The 23,420-nt window shown below is 44.9% G+C and overlaps 1 protein-coding gene across 1 annotated transcript in view; it reads right to left on the reverse strand.

Moving 5' to 3' along the window:
• LOC126204431 (BRCA1-associated protein) overlaps nucleotides 1–23,420 on the reverse strand; it is a 158,933-nt gene that overhangs the window by 10,731 nt on the left and 124,782 nt on the right. Inside the window, exons 8-9 of the mRNA XM_049938821.1 lie at nucleotides 2,687–2,809; nucleotides 2,410–2,514 (exon numbers count right to left, since the gene is read on the reverse strand). Coding sequence (XP_049794778.1) covers nucleotides 2,410–2,514; nucleotides 2,687–2,809 — 228 coding nt within the window. The remainder of the gene's footprint in view (nucleotides 1–2,409; nucleotides 2,515–2,686; nucleotides 2,810–23,420) is intronic.

Raw genomic sequence — 23,420 nt, forward strand, 5'->3', positions numbered from 1 at the left:
TTTAAAAATTTTACACCTGTCTTGAGGGCGGAAAGAGGAAGCCATGGTTGAGAGCCTAGGCCCACCTCTTTTATATGGCACCCTGAAGGTAGTGCTCAGCAACATCCACAGTTGAGGAGCAATAGTAGCTGCAAACATCATCAGCATACAGGGAGGGCAACAGTGTCGACCCCACAACTGCAGCTAGACCAATGGTCGCCACTAGAAAAAGAGAACCGCTCTAACTTGAACCGAGAATGTATGGTGGGGCGGCAAGAAGTTCTGGACAAATATCAGGAGTGGGTCCTGGAGACCACACTCATGTAGGGTAATGAGTATGTGATGACACCATGCCTTTTGCAAGTTATGATAATACATTGCTGCTGGGCTAAAGCTCAGCAGATAGCAGATTCCAGGCAGACCAAATTTTCAGCAGTAGAATGGTCTTGACAAGAACTACCCTGGAACAGCCCCAAAAGACCTTCAGACTCAATGTACTGACACGCCAGTCATACTTTCAAGAAATTAACATCTAATTAGTACTTTCAAGAAACCTATTCCCCACTATTATCTCTTCTCTGGGAGAAATCACGTATACCTGCATGGTGTACACCCCATCCTCAGATCTGTCTCAGCCTATTTTTTACACTGAAAGACTCTGTAGATCCTATGGCTTTTTGCTGCCTGTTCCTGGGCATCCTTGATGGATTTCTGGACTCAGAGGTGAACTCTGATGGCTTTATGGCAACAGATGAACTGTTTTTCCTACGTACAAGCAGAGTGCAGAGAACTACGCTCCCTGCCGAACGGCTGCAGTGTATTCACTGCATGGCCACGGTTCGAGCCTTCAGCCACTTTTGTTCTTACACCAGAGAGATATTCTTAATCGGCAGTGACTCCCTGAGCAGTCTTCAGGCTGTTAACCAGTGCTACCCTCAGCATCCATTTGTTGAGACTATCCAGGATTCCTTTATGACATGCAGCAAGTTGGATGGTCAGTCATCTTCGTATGTACCCTGGACATGTGGGGATCCCAGGGAACAAACATGCTAACCGGTTGGTCAAGCTAGCCACAAGCATGAGACGGGGCACCAGAAGTGGACATTCAGTCGACTCTCTGCCATCAATCGTTGGAGGCTTGGAATATAAATTGGTAAAGTACACACCATAAATGAGACTATGAACATGTGGCAGTCTTCCCTTTGTGCTTCTTGCAAGAAATCAATTTTCTTTAACGGCTTCACATTAGCCACATTCTCCGACAATAGCCCCCCCCCCCCCTCGTCGGTATGGTGCCCATCTGACAGTGGCCCATATCTTATTGGAGTGCCCCAATTTGGCCACCTTACAATGAAACCTTCAACTTTCTGACAAGTTATCTCTGGTGTTTGTGGACTGATGCCAAAGTGGTTGATCTGGTTTTACGTTTTAACCATGAAAGTGATTTTTCCTCGTCTCCATGGCTTAGGGCACATTGGCCTTGCCGGCTGCTTGAGGGATTGGAGAGGTGTCCTGTCACCTGCTCCAAACCAGGAGGGACATGGCTCCTACCCTTCCCTCCTTTTTAATTCTTCTTCTTCTTTTCCATCTGTAGTTGGTTTGATGTCTTGTCATCATTGTTCTCTTTCCTGAGATTATATCAACTTGTCCATCTAGCTAGTTTTCTTTTGGTAAAGAAGGGTGTGGAAGCATCGGTATAATGCAGATAATGCCTCTCCCATGCATAAAGTGCCTGCTGCTTTCTGGGTAGGACAACTCTCCCTCTTCACCTTGTTACACGTGTCTCACTTCCACTTGCTTCTATCTCTTTGTTCTCTTGATTCTTGGATATAATATGCTTCATTAGGATTTATCTTTTGCGTCCTTCCTCTCTGGGGACTATTCCCAGCTTGACACCAAAGGATTGATGGACTGATGACATTGCAGTTTGGTCCCTTTATCTCCATCAATCCAATCCAGTCCAATCGAAACAGTTTGTTGGTAGTAAGCCTCATCTGTCACTAGAGGGTAGATAAAGTTGCAGCTGTATACATCATTTGGTTTCAATGTCCCAGCTGATTGAAGCAACATGTTTGCATTTATTTCGCAACATGGAAAAATTACTTGAAATATGGGGGCAAACAGTAACTGGAGAGTACTATGTGTCGTTATTGCACTGGTTGAGCGAAGAAATCAAGGAAGAAGTCCTCATTTGAAATAGACCCTCTTCCATGATGACAATACCTGAGTGCACACCTGCACGGTTTCTTTGGCCAAATTTATGCAATTAAAGTTTGAATTATTGCAATATCCACCATATTCAGCAGATTTGACTCCAGTGCCCCCCTCCCCCCCCCCTCCAAATTAAGGATGTACTGAGTGACCTTCATCCTTGTTGCATATAACCAATATTCTGAAATGTTTCAAGTGAAATGTGTACTGCAACATTACCTTTTTATCCATAGCTTGTTTCTCTCGTGTCAGGGTTACCAACTTTGTCTGGAGCCGAGCATTTTCCTCAGAAAGTTTACTGACCTTTTCCTTCAGTTCAGATGCCTAAATAAAAAGACACATCCACCTTCAAAATGTCTCCTATTTCAACTGGCAGTAACTACACAAAATCTAATTTAATTATTTGTAATAATGCTTTCAAGTATGGGTAACTGAACATCAAACAAGTACAAATTATTGACTTCCTTAAATACACTGAAACTCATCTCAGTCTTACCTCCAAGTACGCTTGCTGCTCTATATGAGCTAGTTTATCTTCAAAATAAAGCCTCTGTGAATCCAGCTGTGATGTCAGGAGGTATGTAAATTCCAGCTGGACAGAGTCCATCTTTTCTTCACACTGCAGATGAAATCAAAACTTTGAGTAACGATCCTTTGATTTCTCTAATGCTATTCACGAAATCATATGCTTGGAACATAATTTATACAATTCACAGGACACATCAAATGGAGGAGAAAAATGCCATAAAGATCTACTTCCTTTGAATTCCAGTGCATGGTGCATAAACACACACACACACATTATGGTGCAGCAGTGTTAGCTACAGAAGATAGATTCAAGAAGCAGACCACTGTCATGGGCTTGTTACGTGCCTATCTGTTGTAAAATGCTTCCTTGTAAATGTGACTGATCGTATGCCATCTCATTAGTTACTTATTTTTCATCTACGACTTCCTGATATCATTAAAATATTAATTAAATTCATGAACAGCAACCTATTCCAGCTTTCCCCTTTAAATTTCTGCTATTTTTGCTTACACTACTTTCTTTCATACACTACAGTATTTTGCAATCAGTATGCTAGAGATACATCTCATAAAAGTAAACAAATTGTGTTTTTTACATTAAAGCAATACATTATTAATTTTACAAAATAAATAAAAAGAAAACACACCAATTTCACAACTAACTGGAATTTGCTAAATATAATGTAAGAAATTTATAGGTTAGCTATACGAATGACTTCCTTATTTAATATTTACATCTTAGTGTGTACCTTTTACACAGCTCAATTTCTCTGAAGCTCAGAAACCACTTACTCATTTTCTGCAGTTCGTGTATTTTAGGAAACTAGTAATTTTTACCATAGGTTTCCATGTTGCCTTAATAGAAATCTCATTTTGTTGTATCTGCACCAATTCTTATGGGGCGTTAACAACTTTTTAGCTCAACAAACTAAAAGATAATCAGCAGGTTTAATTTAAAGTTGTTTGTTCACTGTCTTGTATGCACCAGCCAAAATGCAGCCCCACTGTAAATTCTGTTCTCAAACAAGTGATGAGTTGGTTGAAATTCATAAGCAGCTGGAAATCGCCCTCACCACTATCAAACGACTGGCACCTGCTGCAAATTGGTGTGTTGGACAAGCCCCTAAGAGTCATGTACCGGTGATACATTTACCAGAGGTACCACAAGTACTATCCTCTCTTGTGGATCCTATCTCCTCTGCTGAAAGTACAGGATTTGTCATTACCAGTCCACCTAATTGTGAGCAGCTTGTCAATGGTAGAACTAGGTGACCTGTACCTGCTGGATGGGACCAAGGAGGACTCAGCATGTTGTACCGAACCCTCTAACCAACAAGTTTGAGGTGCTATCTTTCACTGAAACTGGAACTGAGCCAGTCAGACTCACTTCACCTATTGGGGAAACCTGTTGTGTCCAGTGTAAGGAGGAGGCAAATACAAAAGGGTGGGTCTAATAATCGTTGACAGTCCAAATGTTCGGCAAATGATGGTACACCTTAGGGAAATGGCAGCAAGGGATAGGAAAGGACACCAGATGCACTCGGTGTGTACGCCATGGGTTCTAACTCAACATGTTGAGAGGCTGTTCTGGCAGCCATAGAGGGAACAGGTTGCAACCAACTGCAGATAGTGACACACATTGCAACAAGTGACACTGTTGTCTGGGCTCCGAGGTCATTCTGGGGTAATTTCATTAATTGGAAGAGAAGGTTGCAAATACTAGCCTTGCGTATGGAGTTTCAACAAAGCTCACACTTTGCAGCATTGTCCTCAGAACTGATCGACACCCTTTAATTCTGAATCGGGTGGAAAGACTAAACCATAGAGTTTGAAGGTTCTGTGACTTCCTGGACTTGCGTCATAGGGTTGAGAACTGTAGGATCCCCCTAAATAGGTCAGGTGCACACTGCATGTCAGAGGCTGCTACTCAGGTAGCTGACTGTGTGTGTGGAGTGTGCACAAGGGTTCTGTAGATTAGGTGACACTCTATCCAACCAAGATAACGATAGCTGTATGAAACCCGGATGTGTCAGTGTAAGACAGAAAGAAATACCTCCCATTGGTGAGAATATTAAAATCCTAACGGTGAATGCAGAAGCACTTGCAACAAAGTGTCAAGAGTTCAAAGTGCTCATGAAAAGCGGTGAAGCTCACATAATACGTGGTACAGAAAACTGGCTGAAACCTGAAATTGATAGGAGTGAGATTCTGGGGGAAAGTTTAAGTGTATATTGAAAGGATAGGCAAATGGGCAATGGAAGTGGTGTCCACTGAGATAGAAACTGAAGCTGCATGTGAGATTGTTCGGACAAGACTCAGTATCAGGGATGAGCATAAAATTATAATTGGATCCTTCTATAGCCTACTGGACTCATATTCTTACTTATGTAACTGAAAACTTTAAAGAACACCTCAGTTCATTTGTATGTAAGTTCGCAAATCACACTGTAATCATTGGTTGAGACATTAATCATCCAATAATTAATTGGGAAAATTACAGTTTTGTTAGCGGTGGGCATGATAAGACATCCTGTGAAACTTTACTGAATGCCTTCACTGGAAATGACCTAGAACAGACAGTTAGGACCCCACTTATCATCGAAATATATTGTATCTAATGGCAACAAACAGACCTGACCTCTTTGAGGATGTCCACACCAAAACAGGTATCATTGACCATGATGCGGTTGTGGCGACAAAGATAACCAAAGTACAAAGGCCAACTAAAATAAGCAGCAAGATATAAAAAATCAGTAGTGTCATATATCAATGAGGAACCTGAAGCTTTCAGCATAGGTCAGGAGCACGTAGAGGAACTCTGGCTCAAGTTTAAAAGAATAGTTGACCATGCACTGGATAGATATGTACCCAGTAGAATAGTTCATAATGGGAGGGAACTTCCATGGTATACAGAAACTGCAAAGAAACTTCTAACAGAGATTACTACATAATAGGTGTAAAACAAAGCGTAGGGCTATAGATAGATAGATGCTGAATGAAATGCATTTGGCTGTCAAGAGAGAATGCATGATGCCTTCAATGACTACCACAGCAGAACACTGTCAAATGACATTTCACAAAATGCAAAGAAATTCTGGCCATATGTAAAGGCTGTCAGTGGCACCAAAGTTAGTGTCCAGTCCCTAGCAACTGAGACAGGAATTGAAATTGAGGGTGGCAAAGCAAATGCTGGAAATCTTAACTCCATTTTCAAATGTTCCTTTACAAAGGAAAACCCAGGAGAACTGTCCCAAATTAATCCTTGTACCACTGAGAAGATGAAAGATGTAAGTATTGGTGTTAGTGGTACTGAGAAACAACTGAAATCACTAAAACTGAACAAAGCTCCATGCTCCAATGGAATCCCTGTCCGATTCTATAATGAATTTTTGGCTGAGTTAGCCCCTCTTCTAACTATAATCTCTCATAGATCCCTTGAACAAAAACCATACCCATTTCTTGGAAAAGGCACAGGTCATATCTGTCTACGAGAAGGGTAGCAGAAATGATCCACAAAACTTCCATCCAATATCCTTGACATCGATTTGCTGTAAAATCTTCGAACACATTCTGTGCTCAAACATAACGAGGTATCTTGAACAGAAAGACTTCCTCAATGCCAAGTAGCATGGATTTCAAAAACATTGATCATGTGAAACCCAACTCACACTTTTGTACACATGACATACTGAAAACTTTGGATCAAGGCAACTAGGCAGATACAGTGTTTCTTGATTTCCAAAAAGCATTTGACTCAGCACCACACCTATGCTTATTGTCAAAAGTATGTTCATGTGGGGTATCAGGTGAAATTTGTGACTGGATAGAGGACTTTTTAAGTAGGTAGGACACAGCATTTTGTCTTGGATTGAGAGTCATTGTCAGATGTAGAACTAACTTCGGATGTACCTCAGGGAGTGTGATGGGACCATTGCTGTTCACATTGGATATTAATGACCTTGCAGGCAATATCAATAGTAAAGTCAGGCTCTATGCTGATGATGCAGTTATCTATAATGAAGTACATCTGAGAGAAGGGGCATTAATATTCAATCAGATCTCGATATGATGTGAACATGGTGTAGAGATAGGCAACTTGCTCTACATGTCCAGAAATGTAAAATTTTGCACACCACAAAAGGAAAAAAACATAGTATCCTATGACTATAATACCAATGAGTCACTGTTGGAACTGACCAACACATATAAATACTTAGGTGTAGCGCTTTGTAGGGATATGAAATGGAATGATCACAAAAGTTCAGTCATGTAAAACAGGTGGTAGACTTTGGTTTATTGGTAGAATATAGGGGAAGTGCACTCAGTCTACAAAAGAGATTGCTTACAAATAACTCGTACAACCAGTTCTAGAATACTGATCAAGTGTGTGGGACCCACACGAGATAGGATTAAAAGGGGATATTGAACGTATACAGAGGAGGACAACATGAATGGTCACAGGCTTGTTTAATCCATGAGAGAGTGTCACGGAAATAGGGAAGGAACTGAACTGGCAGACTCTTGAAGACAGACGTAAACTATCCCAAGAAAGTCTATTAACAAAGTTTGAAGAACAGGCTTTAAATGATTACTGTAGGGATATAGTATCAACCCTACATATCGCTCACAAAGGAATCGGGCGGATAAGATTAGAATAATTACTGCATGCACAGAGGTACTTAAACAATCATTCTTCCAGCACTGCATACGTGAATGGAACAGAAAGAAACTCAAATAACTGGTTTCAGACTATCGACATAGGTGTACATATTTTCACACTTTTCATGTAGACTTTTACTATCTAGATACAAGACCAAACAATTGTGCTTTATTAAGGGTGTGAAATTCATGGGCCACATGACGCCCTTATAGATTATTGTGCAGTCTGCTCCACCAGTATGTTTGTAATTATTATATCATCTTCAGGCAGGCACACTAAACACAACTAGTAGCGAATAATTTGGTAGGTAACTACTGCATGACAAGCCCAAAGAGTACAAAAGAGATTCCACTCAGATGATTTACAGACTACTCCCTTCATAATGTGCAGCAGTCAGGTCCATGGAGCAACAGTGTTTACTTCAAAAAAACAGAAGAGTGCACTGCTGCGCATTCAAGCACAAACAAATTATCGATCTTACCTTAAGGCTTCATCATTACGGTCTGTCATCGCAGGTGTGTTGGTTAGTTCCTTAGGTCTGCCTGACACATATTGGTATAAGCCCTTGTGACAACTAAATCACAATGTTTTCCCACTGGTGTCAAGATCAGCATTCAAAACAGTTGTGGTACTGTGGCTGCTTGCTGAACTGGTGTCCAGTAATAATTAATAAAGCAATTAACAATGAAGCTATTCCTCACCAATCGTGGTCATCTTCATTGATACAAATAAGTAACACACTTGAACATGAATATAATATCCTTCTATGAAACATTTTTACTTCAGTGTGCTACTGATAATGCATGGCACCTGAGTTCATAGCAACACAGGTTAAAGAGAAAAACATTCGAAACATTCCCCCCTCTATCCTCCTATTCCTTGTAGGGCCCAAGATTTGCTTTCTCCTTTCCCCACCTCATGCATCACAGAATATCAAACGATTTTTGTCTTGTACAAAGAGATCTGTTTGGTGAGTTCTTAGAAGTAAAAGTCTAGACACAAGACTATTTTTTTGATGAAATGTGGTTACAGAATGTTTATCTTTCATGGCTGATATAATGAAACACTTACATACCTGTCAATCACCAAAAATCAGGAGATTCAGAATGATCAAAAACTGTAGCTCATTTTCAGTGCAAGCCCGAGACAACTGATGTCTTTTCGTAGGGCATTACAAAACTATATAAAGGCTATGAAAACACAGATGAAAATACTAGAACGACTGACAATGTTGATTCCATATTCCTTATCTGTAGTGTCAACTAGGTAACTGGTATTAGGTTGAGATGTTTTTTGGTTTTAGATAAAAAAAATATGACTGCTGTAAAACAGTGTCTGCCTTTCTGTTTTGAGACATACCCGTGCAAATTCTAAACAAAAGATTGCCAACTGGATATTGGGCATATTCTGAAATTCTGCGAAAATGTCTTGTTTGCTACAATTCAGGGTTAGTATCTACTTTCTCCTCATAAGATTTCACACATCAGATATCTGCATGTTGAAAGTTAGCTGGTATTACATAGTTTTAGTGAAGCTATGTCATTAAAGAAATCTGTGAAATTACCAAAATATTTAACTCCAGCTATGTAGCTCATTAGTATTCAGTTATATTTCAATATCGAGTAACACTGGAACAATCACAACAACATGTACAATACCTTTCTTCTTATGGATAAAAACAAAAATAGTATATTTTTCGCTAGATATAAAACACTGAATCCAAATACATGACAAACAAGATAAACATGAAATAATTACTTATACCAAAATAAAGGCTTTCAGGGATTCAGGTAACAAAATAACACTCATAACCATCCACTCTAAAAATTTATACCAATTATTAGAACACTGAATAATAAGTGACTTCAGTTAAGCACAATGACAACACACATATTCGAAAGAACACAACACTCTGCAAGAGGAACATACAATCTGCAAAATATACGCGAAAAGAGGAAAAATAGCAATCACTATGTAAGTCGCATGCCACTTCCCGATTTGTATAATCTCTGATTTGCATATCGATTAGAAACAGCTAATGAGAGGAGGATTCTGATCACTGGCCACAAAGGTGGAATACAGGTTGTCAAAGCAAGTGTCTTATCTCTGACAATAATTAGCTAAAATTTGGGAAAATAATCGTATAGTCAGGAGGTGGAAGAAAAAGTGGAAATCTAGAGACTCCCTCCTAAATTGGGAGACATGGCATTGTATGCTCTTCCATGATTTAAATCAGAAAATTCAAGGAAAAAATCAGATCATTATGAACATGTTTGATCAAATTAAAGCACTCAAATGAAAGCTGGTTTCATGGAAAAAGTATGAAACAATGCGGGTTTAACGCACTTACTGACATACAACATGAGGAAATCTAGTTCAAGTGAAACAAGATCAAACAAAGTGGAAAATAAGGGAAAGGTAACCACTCACCTATAGCAGAATGATGTGTGGAGCACAGAAATACATAACAGAAAACAGCATTTGCACTAGCTTTTGAACACTAGCTCTTTTTCTAGCAATAGTACACACACACACACACACACACACACACACACACACACAGCCATGGAAAGACTATTTATTGTACCTGATAATTGACAGCAGTTACCTGGCCTGATGGAAGTGGGGAAGGGGTAGGGAAGGATACAAGGCAAGGTAGTGGGAAAGAGGCAGGTCTTTGAAAAGATGACTCCATTGCTGCACAACAAGGTGAAAAGAGTACAGAGAGCACAGCAAAAAGAAGTGTAGGAAAAAGGAGAGGGTGGAAACTGAAGGGGGAAAAAGGGGTAAGGGGGGGGGGAGAGAAAGGTAAAGATGAAGAGAGAGAAAGGGAGAGCAGAGAGAAGAGTTGAAAACCAGAGAGGAGGGGGCGTAGAGAGAGAGAGAGAGAGAGAGAGAGAGAGAGAGAATGAATGTGTCCATATGGGAGGGGGGGAAGGGAGAGGAAGAATCGTGGGAGAAGGCAATGCACGATCTGGACAGAGAAGGAGTGGTGTGGACAGATGAGAGGAGGGAAAAAGCAGTGGGAACAGGTTAGCGGATGATATTTGGGGAAGGACTGTGAGAGTGCAGGATGTGTTGGAGAGGCAATGTAGTTTGGAGAAACTTTTGCTGGAAGGGAGTTTCCAAATGGCCCAAATAGTGAAGCAACTATTGAAGTCAGTTGTATTGTGATGTGCAGCATGTTCGGCAACTGAACTGCATGGTCAGGTTTGCTGTTTGCCACAGTTTGGCAGTGTCTCTTCATTAGCATATGCAGTTGGTTACTTATCATGCCCACACTTAATGCTGTACAATAACTGCAGCATAGCTGACATGTAATGCTGCGTGGTTTGAGGTGCCATGTCATGAATTGCGCGGTCACTCCTCCCAGAGGTTCAAGTCCTCCCTCAGGCATCGGTGTGCATGTTTTTCTTAGCTTAAGTTAAAGTAGTGTGTAAGCCTAGGGACTGATGACCTCAGTAGTTTGGTCCCTTAGGAATTTTCTCTCTCTCTCTCTCTCTCTCTCTCTCACAACACACACACACACACACACACACACACACACACACACACACACACACATTTTGATATGTAATGTGGCTGCTTTCACATATGGCCCTGCCTCTTATTGGGTATGAAATGCCTGTGACTAGACTGCAGCCGGAGATGGTGGGTAGGTGGGTGCAGGGGAAAGGTCTTGTACCTGGGCTGATCACAAGGGAAAAGACACATGGGGGTACAGGACTGGGAGTAGGACTGGAATAGGAATGTATAAGGGTATTTTGTAAGCTGGTTGGGCAGTGAAACACTACTATGAGGAATGCTAGTAGGATTTTGGGTAGGATATTCCTCATCTCAGGTCCTGATGAGAGGTAGTTGAACCCCTGATGGAGGACATGGTTGAGCTTTTCAACGCCAGGGTGATACTAAGTGATCAGAGGAGCACTGGTCGGTAACTGGCTAACAAGTTTACTGGTGCCAGAGGAGCGAGTGGCACGAGAGATTCGTTTATCGATGAGCTGGATCGGATATTGTTGGTCAGTAAAGCCTCTGGCAAGGTTATCGGTATATTTCAACAACTACAGCTTTCCACTGCAGATGCAGCATCCTCAGATGGCATGGCTATAAGGAAGAGCCTTTTTGACATGGAAAGGGTGACAGCCACCAAAGTGGAGAGATACTGTTGGTGGTTGGTGAACTTGATGTGGGCATATGTATTTATGGAAGCATCTGAGAGGTGGAGATCGACATCACAGAGGGTGGCTCGATGAGTTGAGAGGATCAGTTGAAGCAGGTTTGGGAATAGATGTTAAGGTTACTGAGGGAAGAGCAAAGCTTGTTGTTCTCATGTGTCGAAATCTTGAAAATGTCCTCCTCCAGACTGCCCATAAATAAGTTGACATAGGGTAGTGCTATGTGAGTACCCATGGCAGTACCACAGATTCGTTTGTAGATTTGGCCTTCAAAAGTGAAATAATTGTTGGTCAGTATGTGGTTGACTAGAAGGATTAGGAGATTAGGAAAGAGGTGGTGTTGAGTTTGATGCCATGATGTTGGGAAAGGTAGGATTCCACAGATGCAAGCCCAAAGATATGGGGGATGTTGGTGTACAAGGACATCACACCAGTGACCTACAAGGAGTCTGATGGTAATTGGACAGGAACTGTGGAAAGTCAGTGAAGGAAGTGAGCAGTATCTTGCATGCCGTATGGGACAATAGTTTGGAGGTGTTGCTCGGCAGAGGCAGAGGTTCGTGCTATGGGAGCACTGTATACAGCCACAATGGAACAACTAGTAGGGAGACCTGTGAGGTTGTTTATGTGTAGTTTTGGAAGTAGGTAAGAGGTAGGAGTGTGTGAGGTTGCTTACGTGAGAAGAGAGATGGATTCAGGTGTCAGGTTTTGGGATGGACCTACAGCCTTGAGAAACTGCTTAAGGTCATGTTGGGCTTCTCATATGGTATCATGGCTATAAGATTTGTAAGCACATGTGTTAGAAAGTTGGCACAGACTGTCAGCCAGGTAGTCACTATGATTCATGAGCACTATGGTGAAGCTTTTGTCTGTGGGACGGTGATAAGGTCTGGATTGTTTTTCTGGTTACAGATAGCATGTGTTCTGTAGAAGTGATGTTGGATTCACCAGGGAAGGATTTAGGAAAGGAAGGTGAGGCCAGGTTAGAGGTGAGGAATTTTTGAATAATTACTAGGGGATTACTGGTTGGAAAGGGGGAGTATAACATGACGTGGGAAAAGGCTGAGATGATTATGATGACTGGTTGGAAAGGGAGAGTGTAACAATTGGAGGTAGATTGGAACTGTTTTGTTCTGTATATGGTTTTGGTTGGCTGCTGTCAGTGTGTTGTGTCGTGAAGAAATGTTTCCACTGCAATAAGAACTAGTAAAGGAAAGAATGTCCTTTAGAAGTCCAGCATGGCTGGAATTATGTTTGGGGCTAAAGGTAGAAAGAACTGAGACTTCTGCAGGGGTCAGAGTTTTTGGCAGAAAGATTAACAACAGTGTTACAGAATGAGTGTTTAGGAGTAGAGTGTTTCATGGACGGTGGACGAAGTTTTTGGGAATGAGGAAGACAGAGTATGTCAGCAAGGCATGGTCAGGGAGCTATGAGAGGTTTATAATTGCCCTTTCTCTGAATGTTAATTTTTAAATGTTTGTTGTCAAGAATAAGATAGTAAAAGAGAGGAAGCAGGAGTGTAATGATGAGAGGAGGAATTAATATCAGTGGAGCCTATGTTGTTGGCCCACCTTTAACATGATGATGCATGACTATGGAAAGAAAACCACAAGATTTTGCATCAGACTTGAACTTGTAATTAAATGGTACTAAAGAAATGACATCAGACTTTATTTTCTGGCTACGGAATGAGATAGGTTAATTCAAGGAACGTGCAATAAGCACTAAAGGCTGCGACAATGGCGGCTGATCCATTGCATCAGAGTATTAAGAATGACCGATAATGAATACTTGCTGAAAGACATTAAAAATAGTCAGATAAGGACAAGGAATAAATTCAATAATAAGTAGTAATTAAAGTAAATATTCATAACAATATAATTTAACTCAATCAATATGTTAGTACATGAACCACCTTTTAGCCTATCTGTACATCCATCCAGGAGGAATGCTAGGACACAAACTAGTAAAAGATGATGCTGAGACACCAGCATTTGTCTTCCTTAAAACAAATCATGAATGAAATACAGTCACAGGATGAACTTCTTAGCAATTTAATAATCTTTGAGATCAGGAAGCTGTGGGGATAGAATTAAATATTGTATCATAGGTTGACCAGGGCAAGGGGGGAGGGGAATAGAGAGGTAGGCTTTTTCTTGGCTGTAGGTAGTTCCCCCAAGTGGGCATAAGACAAGAGTAGCTGCAACAGCTTCCACAAAATGGTGCTGGGAATGCTCTCATGGCTCCATATCCGCCAACCATGCCTTACTGACTTACTCTGTCAGCCCTCCTTCCGTGAAAAATGCTACTTTTTAAAGGCGTCACCTTTAGCCCTAAACCTAATTTCAACCATGCTGGGTTTGTAAATGACCATCTTTTGTTTGCTAGTTCTCTCTAGTGGAAACATTTCTTTCTCACATCCCTCTTCCCCCCACTGACCATTGACAACCGCCAACCAAAACCCCATAAGGAACTTGTTTACAACAGTTCCAACCCTCCCTCCAACTGTGATTCTCCTCCTCTTCTACCCAGTCATTCCCTGGTAATCTTTCAGGAATTTCTCAATTCAAACCTGGTCTTACCTTCCTTTCCTAAATCTCTTCCCAGTGAATCCAACATCACTCCTATAGAACCCTTGCTATCTGTAAACTGGAAAACAATCCAGACCTTATCATCCTTCCTGCAGACAAAGGCTTCAATTAGCGGTCATGAATCGTAGTGACTATCTGGCTGATGGTCTCTACCAACTTTTCAACACCTCTGCATACAAACCTTACGACCATGACCCCATCTCAGAAGTCCAACATGATCTCAAGCAGCTTCTCAAGGCTGCAGTTCCATTCCAAAACCTAATACCTGAACCCATCTCCCTCCATACACCAGTAATCCCACACATTCCTACTTTTTACCTACTTTCCAAACTCCACAAACCCAACACCACAGGTCTCCCTAGTACTTGTCCCATTGTGGCTGCGTACAATGCTCCTTTGTCACAACCTCCGACTCCTCTGCTGACCAACACCTCCAAACTATTGCCCACAATCTACCATTCTACAGACAAGGTATCGCTCACTTCCTTCACTGCCTCTCTACACTTCCTGTTCCATTACCACCAGAATCCTTGTTGGTCACTGTTGGTGTGATGTCCTTGTACATCAACATCCCCGTATGTTCATTGTCTTTCATCCATGGAATGCTCTCCCAGCCGTATGTCATTTTACGAGACTGGAGCCGCTACTCCTCAGTTTGCATCACAAGGGCTGAGTGCACCCCTCTTGCCAATAATGCTCGGCACACCGGATGGTCACCCACCACTTGTCCAATGTGACAGCACTTAACTTCGGTAATCTGATGGGAATTAGTGTTACCACTGCGGGAAGGCCACTGTTTTTTTTTTTTTTTTTTTTTAATTTATGAGGCACACTGAAAAGCAAAGTGTTTGCTGACAATCCTGACACGATAGTCAACCTTAAACAGAACATTGTTAGAGAAATTAACATCACGCCTGAAGAATTACAGAGTTTTTCTGGTAATGTCTTCACACAAAATCAGCGATGCCTAGCTGCCCATGGCCACTACCTCCAGCATCTCATATAAACAGGTAACTACACAGTTTTTAACATTACTATTTCTATTCTTTTTTAGTTGGTTCACTGTTACTTTAATGTCAGGTGTGAGGCATACCTTTTTTATGTGGCACACCTTGTATATCAGCTATGCTGCAGGTACCGTACAACAATTCTATGTGGGGATTACAAGTAACCAACTGTCTACCTGCGTGAATGGACCACTGCCAAACTGTGGCGAACTGCAACCTCAGAACATCCAGTTGCCGCACATGATGCGTACCACAACACAAATGACTTCCAACAGCTGCTTCACTATGCAGACCACTCAGATACTCCCTTACTGCGCAGGTTTCTCTGAACTACGCAGGTAGGAATTGTCTCTCCAACACTTCCTGTGCTCTTGGATTGGTTGGTTGGTTGGTTTGGGGGATCAAAGGGACCAGACTGCTACGGTCATTGGTCCCTTTTTCCAAGTACTAAAAACACCCACAGAGAATAAAATCGAGACACAGAATAGAGCACAGACAACACAGAACAAGAGAGACTGAGACAAAGACCAGACAAAACGAACTAAAATCACACAGAGTGTGACGGTGGTTGGCCGACCATAGAAATAAAAAAGGAAAAGCCAACCACTTAAAACACATTAAAAAAAATCAGTTTAAAACCGGAGGCCAAAGGCCAGAATCAACACCAAAACAACAAGATAAAACAGAAACACTTAGATTAAATGATAAAAACCCCCTGCCCGAATAAAACGTAGAACTAAGCCAGCCATAACAGAGTCATCAGATAAAAGGGCAGGGAGCGTGTCAGGCAGTGCGAACGACTGCCTGAGCACAGCTAAAAGCGGACACTCCAATAAAATATGGACCACAGAGAAAACGGAGCCGCAGCGACAGAGAGGTGCGTCCTCACGGCGCAATAAGTGGCCGTGCGTAAGCCGAGTGTGCCCAATGCGCAGCCGGCATAGGACAACAGACTCCTTGCGAGAGACCCGCAAGGAGGAGCGCCACACACCGGTAGCCCCCTTGATGGCCCGAAGTTTGTTGCGTGAAGGCACGGCGCGCCATTCAGTGTCCCAAAGGTCCAGAATTTTGCGGTGAAGGAACGCTCGCAAATCTGTCTCCGGGAGGCCAACATCCAGAGATGGTGCACTAGTCGCCTCTTTCGCCAGCCGGTCAACATTCTCGTTGCCGGGGATCCCAACATGGCCTGGGGTCCACACGAAGACCGCAGAACGGCCGCAACGCGCAAGAGTATGCAGGGACTCATGGATAGCCATCACCAGACGGGAACGAGGAAAACACCGGTCGAGAGTTCGTAAACTGCTCAGGGAATCGCTACAGATAACGAAGGACTCACCTGAGCAGGAGCGGATATACTCTAGGGCACGAAAGATGGCAACCAGCTCAGCAGTGTAAACGCTGCAGCCATCCGGCAAGGAACGTTGTTCGGAATGGTCCCCTAGAGTGAGCGCATAACCGACTCGACCAGCAACCATCGAACCGTCGGTGTAAACAATTCCAGAGCCCTCATACGTGGCCAGGATGGAAGAAAAGCGGCGGCGGAAGGCCTCTGAAGGGACCGAGTCCTTCGAGCCCTGTGCCAAGTCAAGCCGAAGGCAAGGGCGAGGACAACACCATGGGGGCGTACGCGAAGAGGCCCGGAAAGGAGGTGGAACAGGGAAAAATCCAAGCCCGGAGAGAAGCTCCTTAACGCGTACGGCGATCGGACAACCCGACCGGGGCCGACGCTCTGGCAGATGGACGACCGACTGTGGGAACAGCACACGGTAATTTGGATGCCCGGGCAAGCTAAAAACATGGGCAGCATAAGCAGCCAGTAATTGTTGGCGTCGGAACCGCAGTGGAGGGACACCTGCCTCCACTAGTAAGCTGTCCACAGGGCTGGTGCGGAAAGCACCAGTGGCAAGGCGTATCCCGCTGTGGAGAATTGGGTCCAGCATCCACAACGCAGACGGGGATGCTGAGCCATAAGCCAGGCACCCATAATCCAGGCGGGACTGGATTAACGCCTGGTAGAGCCATAACAGGGTAGAGCGGTCGGCGCCCCAGCGGGTGTGGCTCAAACATCGCAGTGCATTGAGATGCCGCCAACACGCCTGTTTGAGCTGCCGAATATGAGGCAGCCAAGTCAACCGAGCATCAAAAACGACCCCCAAAAACCTGTGGGTCTCAACCACTGCAAGGAGTTCGTCGGCAAGATAAAGCTGCGGCTCAGGATGGACTGTCCGGCGCCGGCAGAAATGCATAACGCAGGTCTTGGCTGCCGAAAACTGAAACCCATGCGCTACAGCCCAAGACTGCGCCTTACGGATAGCGCCCTGTAGCTGACGTTCAACAGCTGCAATGCCTGTAGAGCTGTAGTAAAGGCAAAAGTCGTCAGCATACAGGGAAGCGGAGACAAAATTTCCCACGGCCGCAGCAAGCCCGTTAATGGCTATTAAAAACAGACAGACACTTAAAACAGAACCCTGTGGCACACCGTTCTCCTGGACGTGGGAGGAACTATACGAGGCCGCGACTTGCACGCGGAAGGTACGACACGACAGAAAATTGCGGATAAAAATCGGCAGAGGACCCCGAAGACCCCATCCATGAAGCGTAGAAAGGATGTGATGACGCCATGTCGTATCGTACGCCTTCCGCATGTCGAAAAAGACAGCGACCAGGTGCTGACGGCGGGCAAAGGCAGTACGGATGGCCGACTCCAGGCTCACCAGATTGTCGGTGGCGGAGCGGCCTTGACGGAACCCAACCTGAGACGGGGCCAGAAGGCCCTGAGACTCCAGTACCCAATTCAAGCGCCGGCTCATCATCCGTTCAAGCAACTTGCAAAGAACGTTGGTGAGGCTAATGGGACGGTAGCTGTCCACCTCCAGAGGGTTCTTTCCAGGTTTCAAAACGGGGATGACAATGCCTTCCCGCCATTGCGACGGAAACTCCCCCTCGACCCAAAGACGGTTGTAAAGTTCGAGAAGGCGCCGCTGGCAGTCCACTGAAAGGTGTTTCAGCATCTGACAGTGGATGCCATCTGGCCCAGGAGCGGTATCAGGGCAAGCAGCTAGGGCACTGCGAAATTCCCACTCACTAAATGGAGCATTGTAAGATTCTAGGTGGTTGGTGCGAAACGAAAGGCTCCGACGTTCCATCCGCTCTTTAATGGAGCGGAAGGCCTGGGGGTAATTCGCAGAAGCGGAACTCATAGCAAAATGCTCTGCTAGGCGATTTGCAATGACGTCGGAGTCAGTACAAACCGCTCCATTCAGTGAGAGCGCAGGGACGCTGACAGGTGGCCGATAGCCGTAGACACGTCGAATCTTGGCCCAGACCTGCGATGGAGTGACATGGAGGCCAATGGTGGATACATACCGCTCCCAGCACTCCTTCTTGCCTTGGCGGATAAGGAGGCGGGCCCGCGCACGCAGCCGTTTGAAGGCGATAAGGTGGTCGATGGAGGGATGTCGCTTGTGACGCTGGAGCGCCCGCCGGCGATCTTTAATCGCTTCAGCGATCTCAGGCGACCACCAAGGCACAGTCCGCCGCCGAGGGGACCCAGAGGAACGGGGAATGGCTGATTCGGCGGCAGTAACGATGCCGGTGGTGACCGATTGAACCACCGCATCAATGTCATCAGTAGAGAGAGGTTCAAAAGCGGCAGTGGAGGAGAACAAGTCCCAGTCAGCCTTATTCATAGCCCATCTGCTAGGGCGCCCAGAAGAGTGGCGCTGTGGTAGTGACAGAAAGATCGGAAAGTGGTCACTACCACACAGGTCGTCATGCACACTCCATTGGACAGACGGTAAGATGCTATGGCTACAGATGGAAAGGTCAATGGCGGAATAGGTGCCATGCGCCACACTGAAGTGTGTGAAGGCACCATCATTTAACAGCGAGAGATCGAGCTGAGACAAGAAACTCTCAACGATGGCGCCTCGACCTGTTGCCACTGACCCACCCCACAGAGGGTTATGGGCGTTGAAGTCGCCCAATAGCAAGAAAGGTGGCGGCAATTGGGCGACCAGTGCAGCCAGGACATGCTGCGAGACATCACCATCCGGTGGAATGTAAAGACTGCAGACGGTAACAGCCTGTGGCGTCCACACGCGTACAGCGACAGCCTCTAAAGGCGTCTGGAGAGGGACAGACTCGCTGTGCAGAGTGTGAAGGACATATATACAGACGCCACCAGACACCCTTTCATAAGCTGCTCGGTTCTTATAATAACCCCGATAGCCACGGAGGGCGGGGGTTCGCATTGCTGGAAACCAAGTTTCCTGGAGAGCAATACAGAGGAAAGGGTGAAGGCTGAGAAGATGGCGGAGCTCAGCTAGATGGTGGAAGAAACCGCTGCAGTTCCACTGGAGGATGGTGTTGTCCATGGCTGGGAAAGGCGTGACGGGACTGGGAAGGCAGATTACGCCGCCGGTCACCTGCTGCCTCCGATTGAGCACCCGTGCTAGTGCTATTCATGGCGTCTGAGGGACCGCCGAGATCGAGGTCCTCAGCGGACGCCAGAATCTCCACCTCGTCCTCCGAGGCGGAGCTTGTAGTAAGCGGTGGGACAGGTGCCACCGCAATGTTGGTATTCATGGGGACTTTCTTCTGGTTCTGTTTCTGTTTCGCCCGTTGTGCCTTCGGTGGTTCAGGCTTGGAGGGCTTAGAGGGCGTCACAGGGTCAGTCTCAGGGACAGAGGACGACCGGGAGGCCCTACGACCAGGGGCTGGTGGTTGTTTGAGCCACTTGCCGGTGTCAGCTGTCCCGCTGGTCGGAACTTGCGAAGGGAGGTCCCCAAGGGATCCCTTCCTGGCGAGAGTAGCCGAAGAAGTCTTACGCTTCTCCGGCTGGGAAGGGGGAGCTGATGTCCCCGATGGTTGGGAGGTTGTTGCTCCTGGAGAAGATGGAGCAGGAGCAACAGGGCGTGAAGTGCCCCCCACAAGCAAGGAGGCTGGTGGATGCTGACCGATCTTAGAGCCGATTCGTGATGATGGCAGAACCGTCGTTGCAGCAGCGGCGTAGGTTGACGTCATTGCCACAGGATGGAGCCTCTCATATTTCCGTCTAGCCTCGGGGTAGGTAAGCCGGTCCAGGGTCTTATATTCCATTATCTTCCTTTCTTTCTGCAATATCCTACAGTCCGGCGAGCAGGGGGAATGGTGTTCTCCGCAGTTAACACAGATAGGAGGCGGGGCACATGGAGTATCGGGATGCGAAAGACGTCCACAATCCCGACACATGAGGCTGGAAGTACAACGAGATGACATGTGCCCGAACTTCCAGCATTTAAAACACCGCATCGGAGGAGGGATATATGGCTTCACATCACAACGGTAAACCATCACCTTGACCTTTTCGGGTAATACATCACCTTCGAAGGCCAAGATGAAGGCACCGGTGGCTACCTGATTATCCCTCGGACCCCGATGGACGCGCCGGACGAAGTGAACACCTCGTCGTTCGAGGTTGGCGCGTAATTCATCGTCGGACTGCAGAAGAAGATCCCTGTGGAATATAATACCCTGGACCATGTTGAGACTCTTATGCGGCGTGATGCTAACTGAAACATCCCCCAACTTGTCACAATTGAGCAACCTCCGTGACTGGGCAGAGGATGCCGTTTTGATGAGCACGGAACCAGAGCGCATCTTTGACAAGCCCTCCACCTCCCCGAACTTGTCCTCTAAATGCTCCACAAAAAACTGGGGCTTAGTTGACATAAACGATTCTCCATCGACTCGCGTGCACACAAGGAACCGGGGTGAGTATTCTCCACCGACTTCTTTTGCCATACGTTCCTCCCATGGAGTGGCCAGGGAGGGAAATGATCGCGGTTCGTATTTCCTGCCGTTGAGGTTAGACCTCGATCGCTTAGAGACTGCTGGTGGAGGCCCACCAGCGAGAGATGATGTACCACGCTTCATTGCGGGTCATCCGCCCTGATGCCACCTACTCCGACCAAGGGCCCTCCCCACGGGCGCCACCCAGCCGCAGCAATAGCCACCTGGCAGGATGGCCATTGCCGGGAGTCCCGATGCCCCAGGGAGATGGGCATCTACTCCTTGGCATACGTGGGGAGTTAACGGCGCAGGCATCAGTAGAGCGATCCCTGTGTTGTCAGGGGGCTACAACCAAGAGGGTACATGGCGGCCCCACCACAACGGACTGGCTACCGTGCTGGATCTTAGGTGCAAAATGTCCAACGTCGTCGTCGCAGTTAAAAGAAACACTGCAGAGTGCAGCGTGGTAATCGCCCAAGAGATCGAAAACAAGCGGGACATCATTGCAACGACGAGAAAGCCGGCTAAAGGTCTAATTGCACAACGGATACAGTGCACCATGTAAGGCGCCCTTCCCCAATTGGCTCGCTCTTCGGAATAATTTAGAAAGATGGAGGTCAAACCCGAGAGGGGACCATCACATAAGGCCGAAACATGTGAGACTCCTTTTAGTCGCCTCTTACGACAGGCAGGAATACCGCGGGCCTATTCTTACCCCCGAACCCGCAGGGGGGGTGGGGGGGGGTGCTCTTGGAATCTCCCTGGCCTACACCTCTGCTAACCAGTTCCCCCTGACTTTTCCCTTCTCTCTTCAGTCTACACCACTCCTGCTCTGTCCAGATCATGCAGTGTCTTCTCCCACCACTCTTCCTCTTCGTACAGCTCTTTTTGCTGTACCCTCTGTATTCTTATTGTCTTGTCGTGTGGCTGCGGTGTCACCTGTCCAAACACTTGCCTCTTTCCTGCTACCACGTCCTTGCCTACTCCCTCCATCAGTTTAAGCAACTACTTTCAATAATCACGTATCAATAGGCACTCTTGCCATGGCCATGGGAGTATACGTTTGAGCGCCTGTGTGGGTGCGTGTGCGCTATTGCTAGAAAAAGTACTAGTGCCCAAAAGCTAATACAAATGCTGTTTTCTGCTGAGTCTTTCTGTGCTCCATGCACTGATCCATTATAGGTGAATTTTGGCCTTTCCTTTATTTTATGTACTGCTCCATCCAGGAATTTTGGTTATCGTTGGGCGTCACACGAAACATACGCATAAAAAAATGTTGAACCTCAAAAAGGTTGAATCTTGATATTCAAATTTTAAATTACTGGAAAATTAGCTTTCTTTGTTCTCTTCAATTTACACAATAAACATTGGAACAGTACCTAATGAAAAGCATATGGTGGTAATTGAGTTCAGCGTGATTCAGATCTGGTCATAAAATTTTGTGAGGATGACATGCCAGCCTGGTTTGAAAATACAGGAAAATCTGTGTATGATATTATTTCCAAGTATGGAAGTACTTATCGATGGGAGCAGCTATTTTCAATTATGAAAGGAAATAAATCTGTGATTTCAGTCATTTGCCTGAAGTCAGTTTTAAAAGTAATTACTGCTAGTATGTTTTCTTTCAAAATAGGGAACATATTGGCAGGAAATAAATGTCAAGTGTCAGGAAGAAAATATTAATCTTAGCATTGTTGTTGTGCTTTGTTCTATAATTTGCTAAATAAATTTACATTTTTGTGAAAAATGATTCTGAAGTCTCTCTCTCTCTCTCTCCCCTCTAAATTTGATCTTTGTTCATTTGGTCACACATGTCAGCTTTTGTGCTAGACACTCTTGTTCTTTTATGAAACTACAGGGGTTTAGTTCTGCCTTAACGAACCATTCATAGATTGAGGACTGATCTTCAATGCCATACACCTGCTCACACATTTTCAAGTGTAGTTTTGCATTGGCTTTTTTGCCCTTGTACTATATTCCAGATAGAAATTCAGTAGTCTGAAACAATGCATATCAGGGCTATGGAAATTGAACCGTAGAATCATTATAGGAGACATTTATTTGTTTAATGCAACTTTTTAATTTTTATCAAATGACAAGCCTGTAGTGAGTTAAAATATGTTCTGACTGTTAACTGTACTGCATTTTTTCTGTAATATTGTGCCATTTGTTAGCAATATGTCAATTAGTGTCTTGCTTGTAGTATTTATGGTCTGCCATTATGTTTTTACACACAGAAGAAGCCCTTGACTTCTACTGCAGTGACTATTGTAAATTACAGTTGTTGAACAGGTACAGCTATACCCATATGAGAATGATACCTTTCCAGAGTTTCTTCTGTAAAGTTCAGAAGTGCATACAACAACAAAATGGTTTTTTTGCTTCACACAATGGTTAATACAATGGATTAACATTCATAGAGAACTGGCTTCAAGTCCCATCCAACAATCCACACTTATGTTTCCTGTGGTTTCTCCAAATTGCTTAAGGTAAGTGT

Source organism: Schistocerca nitens, chromosome 9 (assembly GCF_023898315.1).
Source record: "Schistocerca nitens isolate TAMUIC-IGC-003100 chromosome 9, iqSchNite1.1, whole genome shotgun sequence".
Taxonomy (NCBI): Eukaryota; Metazoa; Arthropoda; class Insecta; order Orthoptera; family Acrididae; genus Schistocerca; species Schistocerca nitens.